Source organism: Neolamprologus multifasciatus, chromosome 18 (assembly GCF_963576455.1).
Source record: "Neolamprologus multifasciatus chromosome 18, fNeoMul1.2, whole genome shotgun sequence".
In the NCBI taxonomy this organism is placed as follows: domain Eukaryota; kingdom Metazoa; phylum Chordata; class Actinopteri; order Cichliformes; family Cichlidae; genus Neolamprologus; species Neolamprologus multifasciatus.
The window spans coordinates 36807567-36831478 of record NC_140456.1 but is presented as its reverse complement, the minus strand read 5'-3'; the positions used below and the strand labels follow the sequence as shown (position 1 = coordinate 36831478).

At 42.8% G+C, this 23912-nt stretch overlaps 1 protein-coding gene and 1 long non-coding RNA gene across 9 annotated transcripts in view; one reads left to right on the top strand and one right to left on the bottom strand.

The window, feature by feature from the left end:
- LOC146498588 (uncharacterized) overlaps positions 1-23912 on the top strand; it is a 133534-nt gene that overhangs the window by 1540 nt on the left and 108082 nt on the right. The window lies entirely within an intron of this gene.
- Positions 1-23912, bottom strand: part of LOC146498589 (NACHT, LRR and PYD domains-containing protein 12-like) — an 88541-nt gene that overhangs the window by 19850 nt on the left and 44779 nt on the right. For 2 of the 8 annotated variants that reach the window (XM_085139904.1, XM_085139905.1), the window contains exons 1-6: positions 12611-13246; positions 12407-12526; positions 11921-12043; positions 10326-10561; positions 8340-10227; positions 3026-3202 (exon numbers count right to left, since the gene is read on the bottom strand). In XM_085139904.1, coding sequence (XP_084996030.1) covers positions 3026-3202; positions 8340-10227; positions 10326-10561; positions 11921-12043; positions 12407-12526; positions 12611-12699 — 2633 coding nt within the window. In that variant the 5' untranslated portion in view covers positions 12700-13246. Of the gene's footprint in view, positions 1-3025; positions 3203-8339; positions 10228-10325; positions 10562-11920; positions 12044-12406; positions 12527-12610; positions 13251-19307; positions 19344-20553; positions 20657-23912 lie in introns of those variants that run through there. The other 6 variants (XM_085139897.1, XM_085139898.1, XM_085139899.1 and 3 more) reach the window with 6 other exon arrangements.

The following is a 23912-nucleotide window of genomic DNA, read 5'->3' as shown; positions in this document are numbered from 1 at the left end:
CAAGGACACCTGGGCCGGCTGGAAGACCGTTTACTTCACCTGGCAGGGCGAAGGACACTATCTCAGCTGCCGACCAGCTACCTAGCCTGACCTGTCTCCCCAATGTGATGTTTGTGTATTGTATGTACGGTTGGCAAGGTCAGTATCCTAATTGCCCCTTGAAAATAAATACAGTGTTCTGAATCTGAATCTGAAAAGATTACAGAAGACGACTCTATTCAGTAAATACCAAAGGTAGGTAAAACTCTGGTTGCTGCAGCCATCCAGTATGACATGCTTTGTACTGTTCTGCTGCAGTTTGTGACACCTGGTTGATGAGTTGTGAAGGATGATGAAACAAACACTTCACTCAATGTTTTTCTTCTAAACTGGATGTAATTTTGAGAGTTTCCCACACTCTGTCCCAACTACAAATTGGGGAGAACACAGCAAATAACTAACTTTACCCACTTGGATCCTTATCATTCAAGATTGTGAAAAGATTCTCTACTCAGAGAATACTGGTGATGTTAGATGAGAGAGATGGAAGATGATGAAGGGGAAGAGTTTTCAGAACTTGAGGCCTTTTGTCTTCACTGTATAGGACAGAGAAGACAGGAAGGGAGGGAGAAGTGAGGAGAATAACACACAGGAAATGGTTTTGGGGAGACTCAAACCAGGCCCTGGAGTCACGACTCCAACTTTCAGTACATGCTGCTCAGGATAATTTTGTTACTTTGAAAGACGAAATCAGAGTGCCTTGAAATTGATATGGTATCACTGTGGGGTTGGACACTATTGGATACTATTGATCTAACATCCTGTGGAAAAATGAAGTTTCAATTTAAGAGCATTTTGAAATTGTTAAATGAGTAAGTCATTTTGGAAGGCAGAATCAGACTTGATATTGATATAGTATCACTTTGGGGTTGTATACTGTTGATCTAAATAGTTCCAAGAGTGAGTCAGATATGTCAACAAGACAAAACTGCAAACAAGAACGTATTTTTTTTTCTCACTCTTACTATCTGAAGCCGTTCATTGAACTACTAAATAAACAGCTCTTTCTGGCCAGACACGTGGCAGCACTTCTGCTATAATTTTGTTTGTATTTAACAAAATAAAAATGCAGGCATAAGCGTACACATTAGTCTTTGACTGCAAGTTAAAAACTGTTTTCTTTCCAAATAAATCTGTCACTGAACTAACACAGCCAATCCATCAACATGTTTACGAAACACTTATTTTATTTCTATTAGATCTGAAAGTGTTGTGTAACACTACAACCTGAAATGACAAATAGATGTGTTTGCCTGTACAGGAGAAAAAGGAAAAAAACAACAGCTGTGAGATGGAATAGTCCAAATCACCAAAGTAAACTGGACCTGGGCTTGTTGCAGGATCTGAAGTTACTGAACGTTTTGTGAGTGTATGAACTCACACTTAGGACCATATAATAATAAATATGTGCGTGATGAAAGTTGAGCAGCACACTAACGTGCTTACTCCACTCTGTGTGCTCCTATGGGTCTGACCCTTTCACTCCTTTGATTTTTTCCTCGTCCTTTTTTTGCCTTTTCGTCACGTCTGTCTTTGTACGGACCTGCCGTGTTCTTCATCGTTTTGTACATAACTGTTTTTGGGGCAAATAAAATGCAAGTAGGGATTAAAGCCGCAGAACTAATGATTACCGGTGCTGGAAATGCTAGCGCTTCATGCAGTGTCTTGATGTTGTTGCCACGGGTACCCACAAAGTCGACAATGTCAATCTCTATAGATAAGTTTTTGTGTTTGTTTAAATCACCTCATTGCCTAGTGAGTTGTTTCAGTAACAGTTTTCAGTTGTGGTAATAAACCTTTTGTTTTTCTTTTTTATCTGACCCTCCTGTCTCTGGGCTCATTCATGTTACCTCCCCTGTTGCCTAGCAGAGCCGGGGCGTACCATGTTTCTCAGGTTAGGGTTAATCCATTCATTCTACAGCTGCACGTGAATTATACTTCATACACAGATCCACAGTCTCTGATTGCTCTGAAATCTCACTCACAGCCAACAGGGAAAAAGGAAAGTCCAGACTGACAGTCTCTGTGGGGTTAGGCAGTGAACTGCTCACGCTGCGTTCAAGTGCATCACAAACTACTGGAATTGGAACCAACTTTGTGAAGCAGACTTCCTACCAGCTGCTGTTTTGAACATTTCTCATTTCCTCATGAACTTTATTAAACTCTGTAAATGAACTGAGAACTATTTCTACATTTGAAACTATGGATTCATTTTCCCATTCACCTCTGTACGTTAGTGTTTAATGAATGTTAGACTGGGCTCCATGGAAACACTTGGACTGGTCTCAGCTGCCTTCTTTCCGTAGTCCAACAGAGTCCTTTCTCTTCTCCAGCTTCTGTTTGAAATCCTCTCACAGAGCCTGAATCCTGCTTTGTTGTCATGTTTGGGCCTGTGTTCGGCTGCTCTGTGTTCCTCTGCTTTAACACACAACTCACCACAGCAGCTGTGTGGGTCGTCTCTGTAGCAGCCAGATCAGCTTCTGATACATGAACATCATCACAGCTCCTAACGTCACCTTTGTTAGCTTTGACATTCATGTCTTTCTTTTCTCTCTCTACGTTTCCACACAAGCTCAAAGTCTCTGCAGCCTGTTTTTATCTGCTATCATCAGATCTTCATCATCCTCATTCACATCCCTCACACACTCTACAGCCTCATCAGCACTGACGTCATCTTCACTGACTGATGGAGCACAACATGAACCTGTGGAGGCTGAAACACTGTCCTGTCAAACATCTCCCCGTCACCACTCCACTTCTGTCAGCCTTTAAATGAACCCTGCTCAAGTCTGTCACTTCTGTTTGGAGCCAAAAGGAAAAACTGTTGTTCAGTCGTTTGGAAAGACAACATTTCTGAAAGCACTCAAACTTCTTCACATTTGTCTTCAGACACATCCTGAACATTTAGGAACTAAAGAAAGTTTCAAACATCAATCAAAGACCTGAAATATAGAAAAACAACAACAGCCGCAGTCAGTGAACTCACCTCAGAGTCTCCAGCCGACAGTTTGGACTCTCCAGTCCAGCACACAGAAGCTTCACACCTGAATCCTGGACGTCATCATTTCCACTCATGTCCAGCTCTGTCAGATGGGAGGGGTTGGCCTTCAGAGCTGAGGCCACAACTTCACAGTGAGTCTCTGAGAGTCCACAGCCAGTCAGTCTGTGATGATAGAAAATATAAAATGTGTTATTATAAAAGCAGAAAATCTGCATTATAAACACAGACTGAATGTATATGAAGACAAAACAGAGTGAGGTCATAATCTGATGAATCTGCTCTTCACATCTGTGCTTCAGCTCCTCTTACTGTGTTTGATATGACACAACGATTGAGTCTCTCTCAGACCTGCAGACTTTCAATGAGAATCTTTGTTTGGCTTTAATCTGCAGATGAAGGAGGAAGATGGTGTCACATTTAGGCTTCCATAATGTCCACAGTCTGTCACTGAGATCTGATCCAGAGTCAGAGTGAAGACACACATTTGGACTGTTTCCTGTTTTGAATCCAGAACATTTTGAATGAGTTCAGCTCAGTGAAGAGTGGAAAGATGATCTCTGTTTGCTACCTGCTGTCAGGTACGACTGTTCACGTCCACACGCAGGAAAAACCTGCTGACTGTTACCAAACGGAGCAGAAATCTCATCACTGGACAATAATGATGAATGAACTCAGAGCTGCTGATATCAGATATGATTTCAGGAACTAAACACAGAAATGATTGGCTCATTTTAGCTTTCTGAGCCATTATCTGCTGGTGTGTCGGCAGAAAATGATTTGTATTCCTGTTCAGGGCTTCAGTGTTTATGAGTCCAGATCCAGGTGACAGCAAGTCAAAATGATGTCACCTGTCTGTGTCCAGCAGCAGCCTGTATTCACTTTGAATATTGTTATAACCTGACATGGATCAGTTTGTCTCTGATTGGTTTGTAAATGTCACTGTTTCCATTGGACCTGAGTGACGGTACAAAGACAGAGAGGGAGAGAAAGGAGAGAGAGGATGGAGACAGCAAAGAGAGAGCAAACACACACAGGTGAGAGTGGACAGGTGACCAAGGTCAGCAACCAATCAGAAATGGTAAATGGCCTGTATTTGTATAGCACTTTTACTAGTCCCCCCTAGGGACCCCAAAGCACTTTACACACCCAGTCATCCACCCATTCACACACACATTCACACACTGGTGGAGGCAGCTACAGTTGTAGCCACAGCTGCCCCTACACACTGCTCCCTGGGCGCTGCATTGGTGGCTGCCCACTGCTTCACTGGATGAATGGGTTAAATGCAGAGGAGCAATTTCCCTATGGGGACTAACTCTCATGCTGTATTAAAAGCCAGTAAATAAAAATGCGTTTTAAGATAAGAGTTAAAAAGATTGACAGTGGGAGCCTGTCTGATGTATAGGGGTAAATTATTCCACAGCTTAGGTGCTACGACTGCAAATACTCGATCGCCTCTATGAACCAGCCTCAACCTTGGTACAGCTAAAAGCAAAAGATCACTTGATCTAAGAGATCTAAAGGGGGTATAAGTCTGCAAGAGGTCAGACAAATACCCGGGAGCCTGTCCATTCAGGGCTTTGTAGGTCAACAATAAAATTTTAAAATGAATTCTGAAGCGGACAGGGAGCCAATGAAGAGAGGCGAGCACCGGGGAAATGTGTTCACGTCCTTTAGTGTCAGAAGACGAGCTGCAGCATTCTGGACCAACTGCAGCCTTGCCAGGCAGGTCTGGCTAACTCCAGCATATGAGGAGTTACAATAGTCCAGCTGGGATATAATGAAAGCATGAATCGCTCGTTCAAAGTTTTTAAAAGATAAAAATGATCTCACCTCAGATAAAAGCCTCAGTTTGAAGAAAGACCACTGACCACCGAGCTAATTTGTTTTTCAAAGGTGAAATTGCTGTCAAATATAACCCCAAATTTTTTGCATGCGATTAGACAAAAGGCTCAAGACTGTGCAGGTTAAAATTAGAGGTGTTGGGATAGGTGCTTGGTCCAAAAATTATCACTTCAGTTTTGTTCTCATTGAAGTTAAGGAAGTTAGAGGCCATCCAAGATTTAACTTCATCGAGACACTGAAGTAAGGGATCTAGTGAGGCGGGACTGTTTCCCTTCAGGTGAAGATAGATCTGAGTATCATCGGCATACGAATGAAAACAAATGTTATATTTTCTAAAAATTAGACCTAGAGGAAGCATATAAATGGAGAACAATATTGGCCCCAGTATAGATCCCTGGGGAACACCACAAGTAAGGGGAGCTGAGGAAGAGATAAAATCTCCAAAGCTCACAGAGAAAGTCCTGTCAGACAGGTATGACCTGAACCACTCTAATGGGGTACCCTTTACGCCACAATGCTCCAACCGTGAGATTAAGATGCTGTGGTCAACAGTATTGAATTGGGGCATCCCCGCAACGAAGGTCGGGCGGGGATGCCCCAATTCAAACGTCAGAAGTTCAAAACTAGAATACGAGTGAGTTAAGAGTTGTTTGCAAGAGAGCTTCTTCCTGAAAACAGCCGCCACTCCACCACCACGCCCAGTCATCCTCAGCACATTAAGATATTCACAGTCAGGCGGTAAACAGCTGGACTCACCGACTCTCTGCCAAGTTTCCGTTATAAGCATTAGATCCAGTTCCCGATCAGTAAAGAAGTCCTTAAGAATAAAAGTTTTGTTTGCTAGCGATCGAGCATTAACAAGACTTAATCTTAATGGTACAGGTGACTCAGCAGCCGATGTGGGTGCCCGACCTATCGGCCGTAGGTTCTGAGGGTTTACTCCACCTGAGCGAAGACGGGGGGGACGCTGGCGCTGGGTTATTGTCGTAAGCCCAACAACAGGTGTCAGGCAAGTGTAAGCCATGTCCAGAGAGTGCCAGTAGTTGACGCGGTCACATCCAGTCGGGATAGGGTGAGGTATTTTTCGAAATCGTGTCCAGGTAGCCTTGATTCTCACCAATAAGCCACTGTGTTTCTCACGGCGTCTACAGCGCCCTCTCAGTTGAGGTACCGGAACACAACGGAGACAAGCTGGAACTCCTGACAGGAGCGGAGGGAGAAGGTTCCCTGATATCCACGATTGCAATAAAGAGTTTTTAACTGAGAGGATCTTAAAGCTAGCAGCATTTGGCGATCATAAACAAGCAGAGAGTTAGCATGTTTTAAAACAAAGTAAAAATAAAACACTAGTACAAGATAGCAAGGAGCAGACGGCTGAGTTTATTAAACTCCACCGAGACAGCGGTGATGCTAATCTGAAGGCTAGACCGTCCAATTTCCCCAGCCGTTTACTTCCGGCCTACCCGACCTTCTGAGGACCCGGCCCACGTAGACCGCGAAGGCCGGGTCCTCAGGAGGATGCAGCCCATGAATTTGGACACGACTATTGATTCATTAATGTTGAATTCTCTCGCTGCTGCTCAGTTTGGTCCGTGTATAGCATCCTGCTATGATTGCATTTATCCCTGACCACCAGAATCCCTCACGTCAACTTTTACCGAGTGGAAAAAAAGTTGGCGTTCATCCTCCAGCTTCACTGTGCTAATGTTAAGCTAACATAGCTGTGTCGCTAGCAATCACGTAGCACAACATTATATATCAGCTAGCCCAACTTCAGTAACCCTACAAACACCACTGCTGTTTAGTTTTCTGTCTTCATTTATGTTGGAAGTGGTAGTAGAGCTGTACGTTTGAATTAGCTTCAGAAATCTCTCAGTCAGAACATGGTGTGAAATGTTTAGGTGGAAACTAGCGAGCTAACTTCCTGTTAACTTCTAACTCCATTAAATTCAATAAATTCTGTTTTCATGGATGTTAAACTTAATTGTTACACCTGATAAAGCAGCAACGCTGATGATTTAATTAAAGATGAAAGAATTTAGACCGTTTTTAACTCTCAGTGTTCGTTTGACTTTGGGACCTGAAGGTCAGTAAGCACAACCAGAATTCATACATAAGGCACACTCTCGATTTTTGAGAAAATTAAAGGATTTTAAGTCCTTATAGTGTGGAAAATACGTTATACAGAAGAAAAGAATATATTGTGATATATATCGTTACCGCACATGCTTCAAACTATACGATGATATGAATTTTAGGCCATATCGCCCTATGAATACGATGTTTGTGTGATTATCAGTGAAAGAAGCAGTGAGGAGGATGGAGAGAGAGAGAGGACAGAGGGTGAAGTTAGAAACACTAAAAGGATTTTTCATGATTTCATGGATGATTTGAGTGATTTCCAGCAGGACACCTAAACATGTCAGTGGACGTCCTAAAGAACATATTCACTGATATGAAACGTGTCATTGAACAGGATCAATATCAGTGGAAACATGGTGGAAACAGCTGTGACTGCATGGACACACTTCAAATCTGTTCTCCACTCTTGGATTTGGGATCCATGGAGCTGCTGCTGAGTCTGTACGATAAAGGATGGTGTGGAAGGTTGCAGCGTACGGACACAAACACTTTGTGGTTACAACATGAACCTCACACCGTCTATAAAACACTGATGACATCATGTCGTTTGCCAGGAAGTTAGCTCGGGGATGTAAACAGCAGCCAGAAACACAGCAGTGAATTCCATCAGCAGAAAATAGGGACGACATTTCAGCAGCAACAACTAAACACTGAACAATCAGCTCTGTGATTAATGAGGACATGAAGACATTAGGAGCAGCAGCAGGAATGAGAGTGAATCCATGAGCTGCTGTGACATCAGCTCACATATCTGACACATGTTCAGTCCAGATGTCAGCAGTGTCTTCTCACTCAGTTTGTCCCACTGTGGGCAGTAAGAGAGCACAGCTGGTTCACCTCTGAGCCTCACTCTGACCCACAGCACTGTCACTCATCAGTACATCACACTTTAATCACACTAAACCAGAGTCTTCCTCAGCACCTTCATCCTCACTCACCATGTTTATGCCACTAAACTGTGTCTGTAGTCAGAGGAGAAGCTCAGACGGTGACTGCTCTGGATATTTGTCTCTGTTTGTAACATCAGAGTTCACTTTACTACAAAGAAGCTCTTCATAGATTCTTATTTCTGTCTCTCTAACAGGAGCGTCTGAACGACCAACAACAGCAGCAGGTTTAAAATACTGCCCCCTGATGACACCACACAGGTACTACATGTAGATGTGAGTCTACAGCACACAGCGTAAGTGCACACACACATTTTATCTGAGAAACTCAAACTAAGGAGAGTCGTTTAGTACTGCGTATATCTGAAGAACTAAACTACTAATCTACACTAATTAATGATGTTAATGATCACATCTGGACTCACCGAGCCTTTCTGCAGTTCCTCACAGCTGGAATCAGTCTCTGTCGTCCCTGCACTGATGTGTTGTACTTCTGCAGGTCCAACTCATCCAGAACCTCCTCTGACATCTGCAGCATGAAGGCCAGAGCTGAGCACTGGATCTCAGAGAGTCTCTCTGATCTGTTCTCTGACTTCAGGAACTCTTGGATATCCTGATGTACTGAGAGGTCGTTCATCTCCATCAGACAGTGGAAGATGTTGATGCTTCTGTCAGGAGAGATTTCATCACTGTTCATCTCCTTCAGGTTCTCGATGACTCTCTGGATGGTTTCTGGACTGATCTCTGTATGACCCAGCAGACCTCCTAAGAGTTTCTGGTTGGACTCCAGACAGAGGCCATGAAGGAAGCGGACAAACAGGTCCAGGTGGCCATTTTCACTCTGGAGGGATTTTCTCATGGCTCGTTTAAGGAAATCATCCACAGAGGATTCACACATCATGTAACCATCCAGCAAAACTTCCTCATCATGATAATAACTGTGACTGTCATCATCATTATCATACTCCTCATCCTCATTCCAGTCTATCCCCAGGAAGTCCTCCAGCACCTCTGTCTTCCTGTTGGTGAGACTGTGGAACATGTAGACGGCAGCCAGAAACTCCTGAATGCTCAGATGAACAAAGCAGTAGACTGGTTTCTGGAAGATCACACACTCTCTTTTGAAGATCTCTGTACAAACTCCTGAGTACACCGAGGCCTCTGTCACATCCAGACCACACTGCTCCAGGTCTTCTTGGTAGAACATGATGTTTCCTTTCTCCAGATGTTCAAACGCCAGCCTCCCCAGCTTCAGAAGAACTTCCCTGTCAGCCTCCGTCAGCTCCTGTGGACTCGTCTCATGTCCCTCGTGGTACTTGTTCTTCTTCCTCTTTGTCTGAACCAGCAGGAAGTGTGAGTACATGTCAGTCAGGGTCTTGGGCAGCTCTCCTCTCTGCTCTGTAGTCAACATGTGCTCCAGAACTGTAGCAGTGATCCAGCAGAAGACTGGGATACTACACATGATGTGGAGGCTCCTGGATGTCTTCATGTGGGAGATGATTCTGCTGGACAGCTCTTCATCACTGAATCTCCTCCTGAAGTACTCCTCCTTCTGGGCGTCAGTGAAGCCTCGTACTTCTGTTAGCCTGTCAACACATGTAGGAGGGATCTGATTGGCTGCTGCAGGTCGGGAAGTTATCCAGACGAGAGCCGAGGGAAGCAGATTCCCCTGGATGAGGTTTGTCAGCAGGTCGCTGACTGATGATTTCTGTGTGACATCAGACAGCAGCTTCCTGTTGGTGAAATCCAATGAAAGACTGCTTTCATCCAGGCCGTCAAAGATGAACAAAAGCTGAGAGACAGCCAGCTTCTCTGCTGTGACCTTCTGTAATGTTGGATGGAAAACATGGAGCAGCTCCAGAAGACTGTACTGCTCATCTCTGATCAGGTTCAGCTCCCTGAATGAAAGCAGAACCACCACACTGACATGTTGGTTCTCCAAGCCCTCTGCCCAGTCCAGAGTGAACTTCTGCACTGAGAAGGTTTTTCCAACACCAGCCACGCCGTTGGTCAGAACCACTCTGATGGGTCTCTGTTGGTCAGGTAAGGCTTTAAAGATGTCCTGGCACCTGATTGGAGCGTCATGGAGGGCGTCCATCTTGGAAGCTGTCTCCAGCTGCCTCACCTCATGTTGAGTATGAACCTCTTCACTCTGTCCCTCTGTGATGTAGAGCTCAGTGTAGATGGTGTTGAGGAGGGTTCTACTTCCTGTTTCATCACTTCCTGTTTCATCACTTCCTTCAGTCACACGTTCACATCTCCTCCTCAGACTGATCTTATGTTCATCTAAAACCTCCTGCAGACCAACATCTGCTGAAAGAAAGAAAAACAGAAAGAAAACTCTTCAATGTCTGAACAACACAAGAAGTCCAGTTTTCAGAGTCCATCAGCAGACAGATGTTCAGTCTTACTTTGTACACAGCTGCTCTGACTGGCTGTCTGCAGTCCAGCTCTGCTTCTGGATCTTTCTCCACACTGGGGACAGGAGGCGTCTCCTGATGAAGCAGACTGGTCCCAGTATGAGGTGATGCACTGTCTGCAGAACCAGTGTCCACAGCTGGTAGAGACTGGATCCTTCAGGACGTCTTGACACAAAGCACAGCAGGACAGCTGCTCCTCCTCACAAACACCACTCCTCTTCCTCGCTCTGTGAACACATTTTTTATTACCAAAATCATTAACTGACTGTTGCTAAAAACTATTCAAATTTGACAAGATTGTGCAGAAGTTCCAGTAGGCCCCCTACCAATAGATGTTGCCATAGGGGTCAGGTGAAGTGTGTGCTGGGCGGTGGCTATGAGTGGAGATCCTGGCAGACTGGTCCCTGGCTACTGAGACTAGCAAGTGGGACATGTCACCTCTCTGGTGGGGAAGGAGCCTGAGCTAGGTTGAGAGGTACCTTCAGGCCTTCAGGTATATAGTCAGGCTCAGCTAACAAGAACCAGTTTCCTGGAGAGGGACTGTCTCAGTCTGGAGTTACTCTTGCTAAGAGGCAGTAGCTGGGGTGGGTATTTTAGTATCCCCTCGGCTTGCTGCTTGTATGTTGGGGGTTTTCCATCCATTTACAACTGTTGAAATAGGTTGGTCCACATAACCAGCAACACTTTGGATTTTTCCCCAGTGGGTTGGCTGGCAGGTCATATTATGTTCATAATGTTTATTGACTGAATTTTTAGGCTTGGCCAACTAGTAGAAAGCTTCCACTCAGGTGGTCTCAGAATCTCATCTCTGCTTTTTAGATGATGTAGTTCATTTTGTTTCTATGCTGATCAAAATACAAGATCAGAAATAAAGACTGCTAAACACTATTTTAGGAAACAGATTATTGTGATTTCCTTTTAGTAATTATTATTTATTAATGAGTCATATCCAGGAAGCAGATAAAAAGAAAACAAAGAAATGACACAAAAACATTGAACTTAACCATTCATTGCAGTTTTACTCATCTATAAGATAAAAGTATCAGAAACATTGCTGACAGTATCTGCTGTGACATCATTGTGCAACTATGAACATATCGGTAAACTCCTCATCGTTCGCATCAGTTAGAGGGTTTTTGGTAAATCAGAAGCATTTTATCACACTGGAGTTGTTAAAAGTACATGGGCACGTAGGCTTGGTTTTTTCCTAGTAGGTTGTTTTGGACATAAGACAGAATCCGTTTGTGGTCAGAAACACTGACATATTTTCATCATTGTGTCTGAGACCAGACCAAATGAAAGCTGTTAGGATTTGGCTTCCTAAGCAGTTGGGATGGACTCTGTGGGCTCAGGGATAAAAGGAATGATTTCACAAACAGATTAAAAGTGTCAATAAAACCAGTGTTAAGAGGCCTGGTGATGAGGCTAAACAGTCTGCTAAAACACTTGAGCCATCATTCAGAAAGAGCTCCGAGTCCCTCTGTGACTACCACTCAGGATCACTAATGTGGAGGCGTGGAGCAGGAGGACGAGGACAGGTGGAAGAAACCACTGACATCAAAGAGTTCATGTTACCATCAGCTCACCTCTCTGCAGCAGACACAGCCTGGGATTTAAAATGAACAATGTGATCATTAGACCGGTCACTCCTTAAGGAAACACAGCTGGGTTCAGGTTCAGGTTCAGGTCCAGCAGGTCTATCAATGATCCTGTCAGAAAAAGAAAAATGTGTTTTCATTTGCAGCCACAGAAGCTGAAGGAAACTTAAAACACTCATCATCCCAAAGAGAAACTTGTTTGCAGGCTGAGCATGAAGGAAAATCTGAACTAGTGCTGGCAGTGTAAGAACAGAGCGCCACCCAGAGGTAAACACAGTCATTTACACAGTGCAGGACTATTGACGGTCCTACTGTGAGCAGCAGGAGTTTAAATGTTGGACATGTTTTATAGAATAAAGGAATTCCTCACTCAGTTACTTCCTTTGAGATGAAGTTTAGAGACCAGGAAACAAACAGTTAATTTAAATCAGACACCAACCTGAGATCAAAGAGTTCATGTTACTAACAGCTCACCTCTCTGCAGCAGACACAGGCTGGACTTTAAAATTAATGATGCGACCATTCGACGCGTCACTCTTTAAGGACACACAGCTGGGTTCAGGTTCATGTTTACGTTTAGTTCCTCGTTTCTTCCTGTGAGTAATGATGGAGCAGTGATGTGAGTGCTGAGCTGTGACATGGAGAAGAGTCATGCACAGTTAGAGATGGTCATCTCACCTCTGAGCTTTGGTCTGGCTCTCATGTTCCCCACACAGAGTGGTTTTAGAGGGAGGGACTCCCTCCTCTCTGTCCTCACACTGATCCATGCTGCTCAATTCACATCAGCTCACACACACTTTCTACCTTCACCTGCAGAGGAAACACAAATCATTCATGTGCACATCAACTGAAATCCTCCTTTCCATCATGTGTGCTGTCCAAATATCAGCTGCTTCTTTCCTGCTTCATCTCAGTGTCAGCTGAATGCAGCCAGACAGCAGTGTGAGGCAGAGGAAGCTGCCATCAGCTGCTCTACTATCAGTCCACTAGATGGAGCCGCGATATGGGCAGAACGTTGTGCCATCAGAAACTGAATTTGAAGAAGTTGAATTTGAATTTGAACTGCTCAGATTGAATCTGTAACTTGAGTAAATGCTTTGAAACTGTATTTTATCTTTTAAAAATTTCACTTCTTACCGTTCAGTTTCAGTTCTACAATTCAGTTTTTTGGACTGACGTCTGGTTCCGGTTCAACAGTAACTGAGTGCAGATTAATAGGACTACGTTTTACCAGCACTGAAAGTGTTACTGACAGAAATCAACATCATCTTGAGCTGAATTAAGAAGTCATTCATCATGTCAGAGCAGCAGACAAACTCTCAGGTTGGTAATCTTTCTGAGAGTTTCTTACATGTATAAGGACAGGCGTTGTGTAAACGACGCCTGTCGTGATAGCCTGACAGTAACTGTTATACTTATTGTAGCTGTTAGCTATAAATGCTAATTTAGCATAGTTTGCTCTGCTTCAGCTCTGACACACAAACATGATTCCAGGGAAACATGAACATGAATGTCCATCCATTGTATTTTAGGTTTATTTATGTCTTACGCAGCATCCCAGGTTTTTAGCTAACTTAATAACTTTAGCTAAAGTGAATAGTTTAATTCATTAGTGCAGCTTTACTGGATCACCTCTGTTTGAAATGATATACATAATATACAAATGATATATGCCACACTGATGTTTCTCCCTGTGTAGCTTTAATTTCTACTGAAGAAAACGCTTAGCAGTCACAGCTTTGTTCAGTGCTGCCTCCCCTCTCCACAGAAGTTGGAGGAGGCAGAGATGCAAAGATGTTCACTGGGAGAGACCAACAGCTGAGGGACAGCTGAGGTCAAACACTGAGACTGACGTCTGCACTTCAATGATGTCTGTGTACAAACAGAAATCAGTAAGTGTTACTTGGTTTTAACATATAGAAATACACTATATCAGATTACAGGTTACTAGGGCTGCTCAATTAATTGAATTTTAATCTCGATTACGATCTGGGCTTTCAACAATCATTAAAAATGACTGAGCCGATTATTAGCCCCTCCCTCGTGCTTTATTCTCGCGCTGCTCCGTGTGGCAAATCGAGCGCACCTCTCTGCGTTTCGAACACGTGTCACAACAATTAAGAGCAGCGGTCCCCAACCTTTTTTGCGCCACGGACCGGTTTATGCCCGACAATATTTTCATGGACCGGCCTTTAATGTGTCGCGTAGGGATGCACCGATACCGATATCGGGTATCGGCCTCGATACCACATTTTCTAAAGTACTCGTACTTGTTAAAAGTCCCCCGATACCGAGGACCGATACCACGGTCTGAGACCTGTCTATGTTTGAGCAGCATGTAAGGGGTTAATCACGGGCCCCGAGTGCCCGCCCCCAGGCCCCGAGTGCCCGCCCCCAGGCCCCGAGTGCCCGCCCCCGGGCCCCGGCTGCAGCTCAGAGCTGAGAGAAGGGCAGACAAGACAAGTCAGCCGTGTGGAACTATTTCAAAGTGAATGAAGATGCGAAAACAAAGGCGGACTGCAAATTGTGCTCAGCGAAATTGTCCAGAGAAGGCTCAAAAGGTAGCGCATTTAACACAAGCAATTTAATCAATCCTCTGACATCGTCTTATCAATCATTAGCTTACTATGCAAACATGACAAGTGAAATCTGCCGCAGCTTAAACATGTGAGAGGTTGAGTGCGCAAAGAATCGCTGAGCGTTATGTAAGTACGTGTTTAAAAGCAGCAGGATTTACGCTGGTATTTTAGTTCTGCTGAGCCAAATAAGAAGGTCAGGGTGAAGAAGTGACAGCCAAAGAAAAGCTTACCACAAAACGGAAAAGTTATGACAAATCAGACAATGAGGCAAAAAGAAAGTGCAGCTTTTTTGGTTTCATGGACAAAATAATTTCTGTGGCTGCAATATGATGAGCTAAAGAACATGATGTTCTGACAGGTGTGTTGTAAGTTTCATTTGATTTCTGAGTCGACAAGCGCCTTTGTTACTGGGACCAGTAATTTTAAGAAAGACCCCATCAGAACCCATGAGAAATGCAAGAAATGCATTATTGCTCAGTCTGCAGTATCTTTCCCAGAACAAACAGCAATTGCAAAAAACATACTAAAAATAAACCTGAAAATCTGTTTAGAACAGCTACTATGTTGCAAAGAGTGAACTACCACTGGCACAATGTAGCAGTCTTTGCAAACTTCAAAAAGCAAATGGCCTCGATCTTGGTTCCACTTGCCTCTTACCCGTGGAAGCAGTACCTCTTATCAGTGGAAATTTCAGATCCAGGATCTGACACAGACTGATTCATGTTCACAGTTCTTACAAGTTCATAGAAATTTCTGTTCAATTTGAACCAAGTATTTGAGTTGATGATTGTAATTTTTATACAGTTGTTGTAATTTTTATTTTAACAATTTTTTTTGATTAATTTTTGTTTCCATTACAATATTATACTTTAATGTATAATATTGTAATGGAAACAAAACATAAAAAAAATTGCTCTTTTTTATTCGGGCTACTTAAATTTATTTTGGGCTACCAAAAACTGAAGAATGCCTGGGCTACCAGAGATTTTGAAATTTTGCGAGCCTTGACCAGCCAATAAAGAGACTGCAGCAGGACGTACAGACGCGCTGGAACAGCACATATTACATGCTCCAGTCCCTCATTGAGCAAAAGCGAGTGCTGGGCGTGTCCGAGCACGAACTCCCTGACTATCTCACCGCTCACCAATGGGCTCTTATGGAGACGACTGTTGCCGTCCTCGCCCCCTTTGAGGAACTAACTAAAAAAGTGAGCAGCTACGACGCACTAGCCTCTGATGTCATCCCAGCTGTGACTGTGCTAGTGAGACGTCTAAACAGGGAAACAGACGAGTAAATACCTCTCAGCCCCATGGAGCAGTGTGGAAAGTGAAAGGCCTTTTAGCTCAGTGTCACACATGATAGATGAAAACAGAAACAGTCTGACTGCTGATAATGCAGAAAAGCTACTTTTCTTAAAAAACCCTGCCACTCACTTTTTCTCTCCATTAAGTGAGTCATCTTAGACTTGATGTTAATACCTACCTCAGCTGCACTGACTGCCACAGTTCTATGTTGGTGGATGTTGTTAGTTTATTCAAATATTGTGCACTAAATAGCAAAGATGTTTATTAATGCCCCTTGTGTTGTTCAAAGCGGCAGAGTTTACAATAAACTGAAAACAATACTTGAGTTGCACTGTCACTGTTTAATTTTTTTTCATAATTATTTATTCTGTAATATGTTGCATACGACATGCTTTTCATTTTAAATAAATGTTCTTAATTCCAAACTAGTCCCTTGATTTTTTGTTTTTGTTAAATTATAGGACTAAAGCTGTTACTTGCAAATTTAAATCATGTTTTTATTAAGTACTCGGTATCGGTATCGGTGAGTACTGAAATGCAAGTACTCGTACTCGTTTCCAAAAAAGTGGTATCGGTGTATCCCTAGTGTCGCGGATAAATACAACAAAATAAAACCAGTACCGGTACCGAAAAAAAGAAGATTTATTCATAACACACGTGAAAAGACCCAGGAAAACCGAGTTAACGATAAAAACGATAACAAAATAACACTGAAAACCGATAAAAACCCTGAAAACCATACATTTCACACCTGAGCCTCAACTCTCGCGGCCCGGTACCAAACGACTCACGGACCGGTACCGGTCCGAGGCCCGGGGGTTGGGGACCGCTGACTAAGAGGAGGGAAGCTCGGAAAGCTGAGCAGAAGTTATTTGGAGAGGAGAGTGATGCTGTTGGTTGAAAAGAGGTAAAAACTTCAGTGGTGTGGAAACATTATGGGTTCAGTCAGACGTGGATCAAGTCGACACAGTGTGTAAACTTTGCTACAGTGTCGTAGCTGCACCACAGAGCAACACTGCAAACTTCACTAAACATAGATGTTTACATTTTTCATTTATTTTTATATTGCAAACATTTGCACTGTTATCAGTATTTGCACTATTTTATATTATTTTTTGACAATCTTTAAAGTCATTATTCAATACATTGTTATTGTTAAATAAATATCGTCAAATAATCGAGATCTCAGTGAAAATAATCGTGATTATCATTTTTGCCATAATCGAGCAGCCCTACAGGTCACACATATTTTTATTTTTAAACCTATATTTAGGTACATTAGCAGTGTTTAGCTTAGTCTGACTGGAGTTTCTAATATTCCTCTTTGGTTCCTGTTACGTCCCCACGATGAAGGTCTAGGGGTGTGTGGGGACTTGTAACAAATTTTGTGTCTCTGTCCTCTGAGTGTCCTTGTGAGTTCTTTCCCTTTTTTGTTCCCATGTCTCTCGTCACTCTCTGTCTCTCGTCTCCATTAACCGTGTCCATGTCGCTCTCGTTGTCTCCTCCCATTATCTCCCTAATCCATCTGTTTCCCTGAAAGTCCTTTCCACACAAAAGCAACCTCTTGTGTGAGTTAGTCTGTATCTTAGTGCTTCCTGTTTTACTTTTGGTAGGGTTCAAATATTGAGTAGGGATACAGGAGGAATTCAAAATCACAACCCTGGTCCAGGAGGGTTAGGTCAAACGATGATTTTAATGAACACACGTGTGGGGAGATGAACACTGCAAAACATCAGCTGTAGATCTCCGCTCAATAATATACAAGCAGTTGTTTTTATAGCATCAGGGTAATATTTATGATGCCCCCTTATATGCATAAGTCTCAAAACCACAAATGTTCTGTTGACAACTTTTGGCACAGTTTGAAAAGAACATTCTCCTCGCCTGCAAGCCAAGTGCTTCCTGTAGCTCATCTCGCTCTTGCTTCTCCAAAACCTCAGGGCATGATCTGCAACAAAACTGTCAATTCTGCAGACTCAAAATGCAGTTGCAAGCAAAATATGTCTGAACTCTTACCTAGAAATGAGTCTACCTAAGATGTGTGTGTGTATGTCTCCTGACCTCAATTACACTTTGTTTCACCTCACCTATCTCACAACCAGACAGAGGCCACTCTCATATGTGTAACAATCTACTAAAACTATATATGTATATATTGAATAAATGCTTTAATTAAATGCCACTACTCAAAGCTTAATATTAAGATTATAAATGAATAATCGAGTTTTGTATTTATTTTTCCTTCACGCAATAAAGCTGGATGTCCTGCCTGCTCCACACACAGCTCATGACAATTTATTTGCAACATATTTCTTCTTCTGTCACCTGATGTAAGTAAGTAAGTAAAATTCTATTTATATAGCACCTTTCAAGATAAAATGTGCTTCACAGAAGCAAAAACGGACATACAACCTTAAACAAACAAAATCAACCAAAAGCAAGTTTAAACAGATAAGTTCTTAACTGCTGTGGAATAAAGGAAATATTTTACTGCTACTCATACTCATCATTATTACCATTGCATTAATTAACTTTGCATTAAGTCATAATGGTAAATGGCCTGCATTTGTATAGCGCTTTTCTAGTCCTTAAGGACCCCAAAGCGCTTTACACATTCAGTCATTCACACATTCACACACTGGGGATGGCAGCTACATTGTAGCCACAGCTGCCCTGGGGCGCACTGACAGAGGCGAGGCTGTCAGTGCGCCGAAATTTTATTAATCAAATTAATAAAATTTCATAAAAGCATTTATTGAAGCTGCTGGCATTACATTAACATTTTTATTACAGGTACAGCTATGACCATTTTATACACATTGCATTTTGTGCTTATTAAAGAGTTGGAGCTCGGTCAATTAATTGGAGGTTGTAAGCCTCGTTCAGCGCGATGTCCGGATCTATTGTGTAAGTGACTTGGAGCTATAGAAGGTTAAAACTGCGTACACGCCTACAAAACACATATAATACATATAATCTAGAAACAGGCCTGAATGTATTCAGCTTCTTGTTGCATTTGAGTTTGCCTAGTAACAGGTGACAGAAGATGGGCCAAAGAGGAGGACAAGTCCCTGGGAATCTTCAGGGCCTGAATTCCTCGCCATATTTGGAAAAAGATGCCAGAGAGGGGAACTTCGGTGTCTGCATTTATCTCTTAAAATTGATCATTGTCTGTAAAAGATGCAAATTATGTTCTTGTAAAACGCGAGAAGAGGTGTTAACCAACCCTGACGTTATAAAAGCAATCTGAAGTGTATTTTTGGGCGGAGATCTACATCTGATGTTTTGCAGTGTACATCTTCCCACACGTGTGTTCAATAAACTCATCTGTTTGATTGCATCCTTCTGGGCCGCTGGTATTTTGTTTTGGTTCTCAACCTCGCGAATTGGGACACTGCTTATTAAAAGAAATGACTGAGTCCACAGATCTCAAACTCAAAGGGAGTGAGTTCCAGAGTCTGGGAGCCACTGACACAATCGCTCTGTTTTTACCTTGTATGTGGACAACCAGCAAGCACTGGTCACAAGACCTCAGGGACCTGCTGGGACGATAAGGAAGAAGAAGATCACTGATGGGAGCTACACCGTGCAGGGCCTTATAGGTCATGATTATAATCTTAAAATCGACCCTGAACTTGACAGGGAGCCAGTGCAGTTGAATCAGCAGGGGAGGGGCATGAGAGTTTTTGTGATGCTTTGTCAGAAGCCTGGCAGCAGCATTTTGAACACCCTGCAGTCGTTCCAGGGAGGCGTTACTTAAGCAAGTAAAGAAGGAATTACAATAATCTACGGGAGATGAAAGAAAAGCATGAATAATCATTTCCAATTCGGAGCGTGACACAATGGGACTCAGCTTAGCAATATTTCTTAAATGGTAAAAACAAGAGCGAACCAAAGATGTAGCGTGTGTGTCCAGAGCTGGATCAAAGGTAACACCGAAGTTCCTAATGGAGGGTTTAATATAAGAAGCACGAGGGCCTCGATTTTAAGCACGAGGGTTGTATAATATATAATGTTCTTCTCCCCCTTTTGCACAAGTGGAGGAGCAGTCAGGTTACATTTCACTGCGTGTTATACTTGTATACGAATAAAGAATCATGACTCTTGTCTCAACATCTGACTTCACCTGTTGACATACCTGATAACTGATATCTAATTATCTGTTAATGTTAGCCATTAATTTTGCCAAACTTAATTTTCCAAAATAATTTCATTGATCATTATCAGTAATTTAGTTTTAATTTTGTGTTTAGTTTTTATTTCTGTTTGAACTTTTTCACATCTAGTTTTAGTTGTGAGTTCAGTTTTAGTGAACAACAATGTCTTTTGTGTGTTTTGTTACGCTTCTTCCTGTTGGAGCGGAGCCAACAGTTTGTGACGCAGTATTTTCAAGACCGTCATGTTGAATCTGCGTCTAACACACATCAAATGTTCATTTACAAAGTCCGCTCTCTGTCTCCCGCTGCCCCTGTGAATATAAACACCCGGAGCTCAGAGGCTCTCCGGCCGAGCTCAGACCACATTCAGTGTGTTTAGTCTGATTCCCGGAGTCTGATCACACGCAGAGAAAATGGCGGACACACTCGGCCCCGTTAGAAAACATTACACACTCACTTTAATGGAGAGACCGGAAATACAAACACACACAGTTTGTTGTGTGAAGAAATCAAACATGAGCTGAACAAACAGTAAAGTTCCTAAAGACAAACTGTTAAAGGAGGAAACAAAGCAAACTTACAGTTTCTTCACACACCAACAACAAGCTCCACTCCACGAAGTTCAGCAAAGAGAAACTTTGAGCAGGAAGGAAACACCCAGAGAGGCGTTTGGGGACACCCAGAAGCATCGAAAAGTCCGTGTTGCATTCAAGTGAAACTTGGAAATTCACTAATCTTCAACTAAGTCCTTAATTGAAGATTTATTTCTGCTGGTTTTCCAGTTTGAAGCACAAACATTTGTCATCACTTTGTTCTTCTTCTTCCTGCAGCGTTTGAATGTTTCAACACTGAACTGATGTTTGTTCAAGGCTCATTTCAACCTGTTGAAGTCATGAATGAAAGTGCAGACTGAGAGTGGATCACATGATGTTTAAGGTGTGTCATGTGACATGTTCTGTATCGTCACACATGTCTAGACTGTCCCTGATATCATAGCTGCTCAAACACTGATGATTATATTTGAAGAATTATTACTGATGGCAGCAAAGTTTGAATGGAGCTCTCTGTCTGTGCTGATTTGTCGCCCTCTGGAGGTCAAAGCACAAACTGCATGATGTCACTGTAACCACCACAGTGACAGGAAGTGTTTTTAAATGACTGAAACACTGAAATGATGCTAACGGCTGTCGTTAGGCTCACTGACAGCAGTGCTGATGTGTTCATGTCAAACACTGGCTCAGGTCAGACTCCTTCATCCTTCTCCACAGCCACACAACAACATGTTTAAGGACCAGCGGACTTTCCAGCATCACATCTTAGCTTGGTGTCTCAAATGAAAGAATAGATGTGGATCTGTGTCAGAGAGCAGCTTCTTCCTACATTGGTTTCCACGAGCACGAGCAATTAAATTAAATTAAATTAAATTAAATTAAATTAGGGCCCAGCAGAAGGTGGAAGAGGAGGAGGATGGCTCAGTATCTGACGCCCTGTGACTGTCACTGATGCTGCCCACACATCTGATCTGTTTTCCTGTTGGATGGAAACGGGCCACCATCTGGCATGTCTCGTAGTCTGTGTGACATCCCTCGTGTCATGTCAGGTTAAGAGTTTTCAGGATTGTTGTGCAGTTCATGTTTAAATTATTCATGTATTGCATTGCCTTCTCATGCACTCTGCACAAGGTCCTGTTCACAGTCATTGCCAGTCCTCCTAGTTTTGTCATAGTCATGTCACAGTTCTCTTAGTTTCAGTTCTCCCAGTGTAGGTTCTAGTTTAGTTTCGCCACTGCCCTTTCTGCTTTATGTTTCCCTTTATCAGCCATAATAAAGGCTCACCTTTTGTTATAGATATTTCTGTGTCCGCGCCTGTGTCCAACACACACACACCTCCGCACAGTCTGCCTCAGCCGATTGTGACACAGTTATCAGCCCCATAACTGTGGCTCAGATTGGCCCTCCTGCACCTGCTAGCAGACTCAGTAGGTCGTTATCGCCAATTCATAAGCCGGACTGCTGTGTCCCAAAAATACTGAAACCATTGACATGATCTTTATTTTAAAACAGGTGAGCAGATCCAGTGTATGTCATCAGTGAGCTGGTGAAAAGATGCCAGGACAAGAACATCAGCCTGAACTTCATATACGACATTGTGTGTGTGCTGTCCTCACATATACATGTCAGTATCTTAGTTTACTATATGGCACAAGAACAACATTTCCTATTTATAAAACACTGTTTGGTGTTTATCAGACAAACGCCCACATAGCAGGCAGGTCTGACCCGGATCTGGTATCAAGCCGGCACTGCTGGCTGACTTCCATGAGACGTATGTCATCCAGATACGGGCCAGGCCTGGCATAGATGCCACTGTTTATGTGACTGCATGCCATATCTGGCCTGATTGTGGTTTGGGTATGTGGCCCAGGCTCATAGAAAACAGGTCTTGGGAGGAGGAAGTCATCAGATCTAGGTATACATATTTCTGTATTAGTAGTCAAAATGACTCATTTAGATTCAAACTGAGACAGCTGACAGTTCCTACTTATAGAAGTGCAGCTCCTTCAGAGATGGGACAAAGAGGAGGTCACCAGTCTTGCTGAGGCCAAGTCCGATTTGATTTTCCAGTCAACGCTGAGAGACCTTGACCAGGAAGTCAGAGGTCAGCTGATGCTGTGAGCAGGAAATGAAGCAAGGAAGAAGGATCGTTCTACTCAATCTAAAAGAAAATCTCCTGTACTTGTGTTCTTTGCTGCTATTTATATTCATTATGGCCGTTATAATGATGAGCCTTTGATATTAACAAGCACGTTTTCATTGTCACAGAGAGGGAAACGTTGTATTTTCTGTGTCACTTCCTCACAGTAAAGATATTTGTACCGATTCTGTAGGTAAACTGTTGATGGTACGATAAACAAATTTCATTTTGCAAAATGTTGTGCAGGAAAGCTGTGGTTGCTTCTTAGACTATCATGACCTGGATGACTGAGAACCTACGCAGACACTTACTGAAGGAAGTCTCCACACTTATTGTACTGATTTAACTCTGCTTATTGTCATCGTGCAGAGTTTGTTTAATGTGTCTCTATTCACAACACAAAGCATTTTTTTCACTATTTATAAAAAGAAGAAGTCTTAAAATATATCTGCAGTGCTTGGTGTAAATTCAATGATTCAAGCTGCAGTTGGTTGTCATCTTCATTGAACATAAATATGAATAAATGATAATAATATATAATATAATAAATAATAAAATATCATGTGTTGTTGGTGTTTTCTGTAAATGTCTTCTTTAATGTAAATGCTTTGTTCCAGACGGACAGGGAGTCGCGATCAGGCTGTCCAAGCAAATCCACGTCTGTAACAGAGACTGAAGAAGATTGTAACAGAGTCCAACAGTCTGCAGTGGCCACCACAGTCCACCGTCTTCACATCACAAGGACAGAGCAGCTGAAGAAAAGCTGTGACTCCACTGTGAGATGGACACTGTGATTCATCACCAGCAACACACTGACCTGCATTCATCCATAGATGACACTCAGGACCCTGGTTCCACAGCTGTTCTTGTTCACAGCTGCATCCAGTTAGAGAGGAAACTGTATAATGCAATGATGATGTTCCAGCGTCATGTTGTTGCTCCTCCTCCACATGCTTACCTGCCACAGTTTAACTCCGCCTCTCAGACAGTCATGTCACCTGATCTGCATGCTTTGCATGTCATCAACGTCATCTTGACGTTGACGAGGAGGGCGAGAAAAACTAGTTTAGTCCTGCAGATGGCGATCTTGCTGCTCTACTCAGCTTACTTTAGCCTGGGTTGGACTCTATATGAGCAGCTTCACCTCTGGTTTCACTGTTAAACACACTTGTTTGATTTCACGTGTAAAAGTTGAAAAATAAATATTTTATTGCAAAATTATTTGTTGGTACATTTTTTGAGGGTC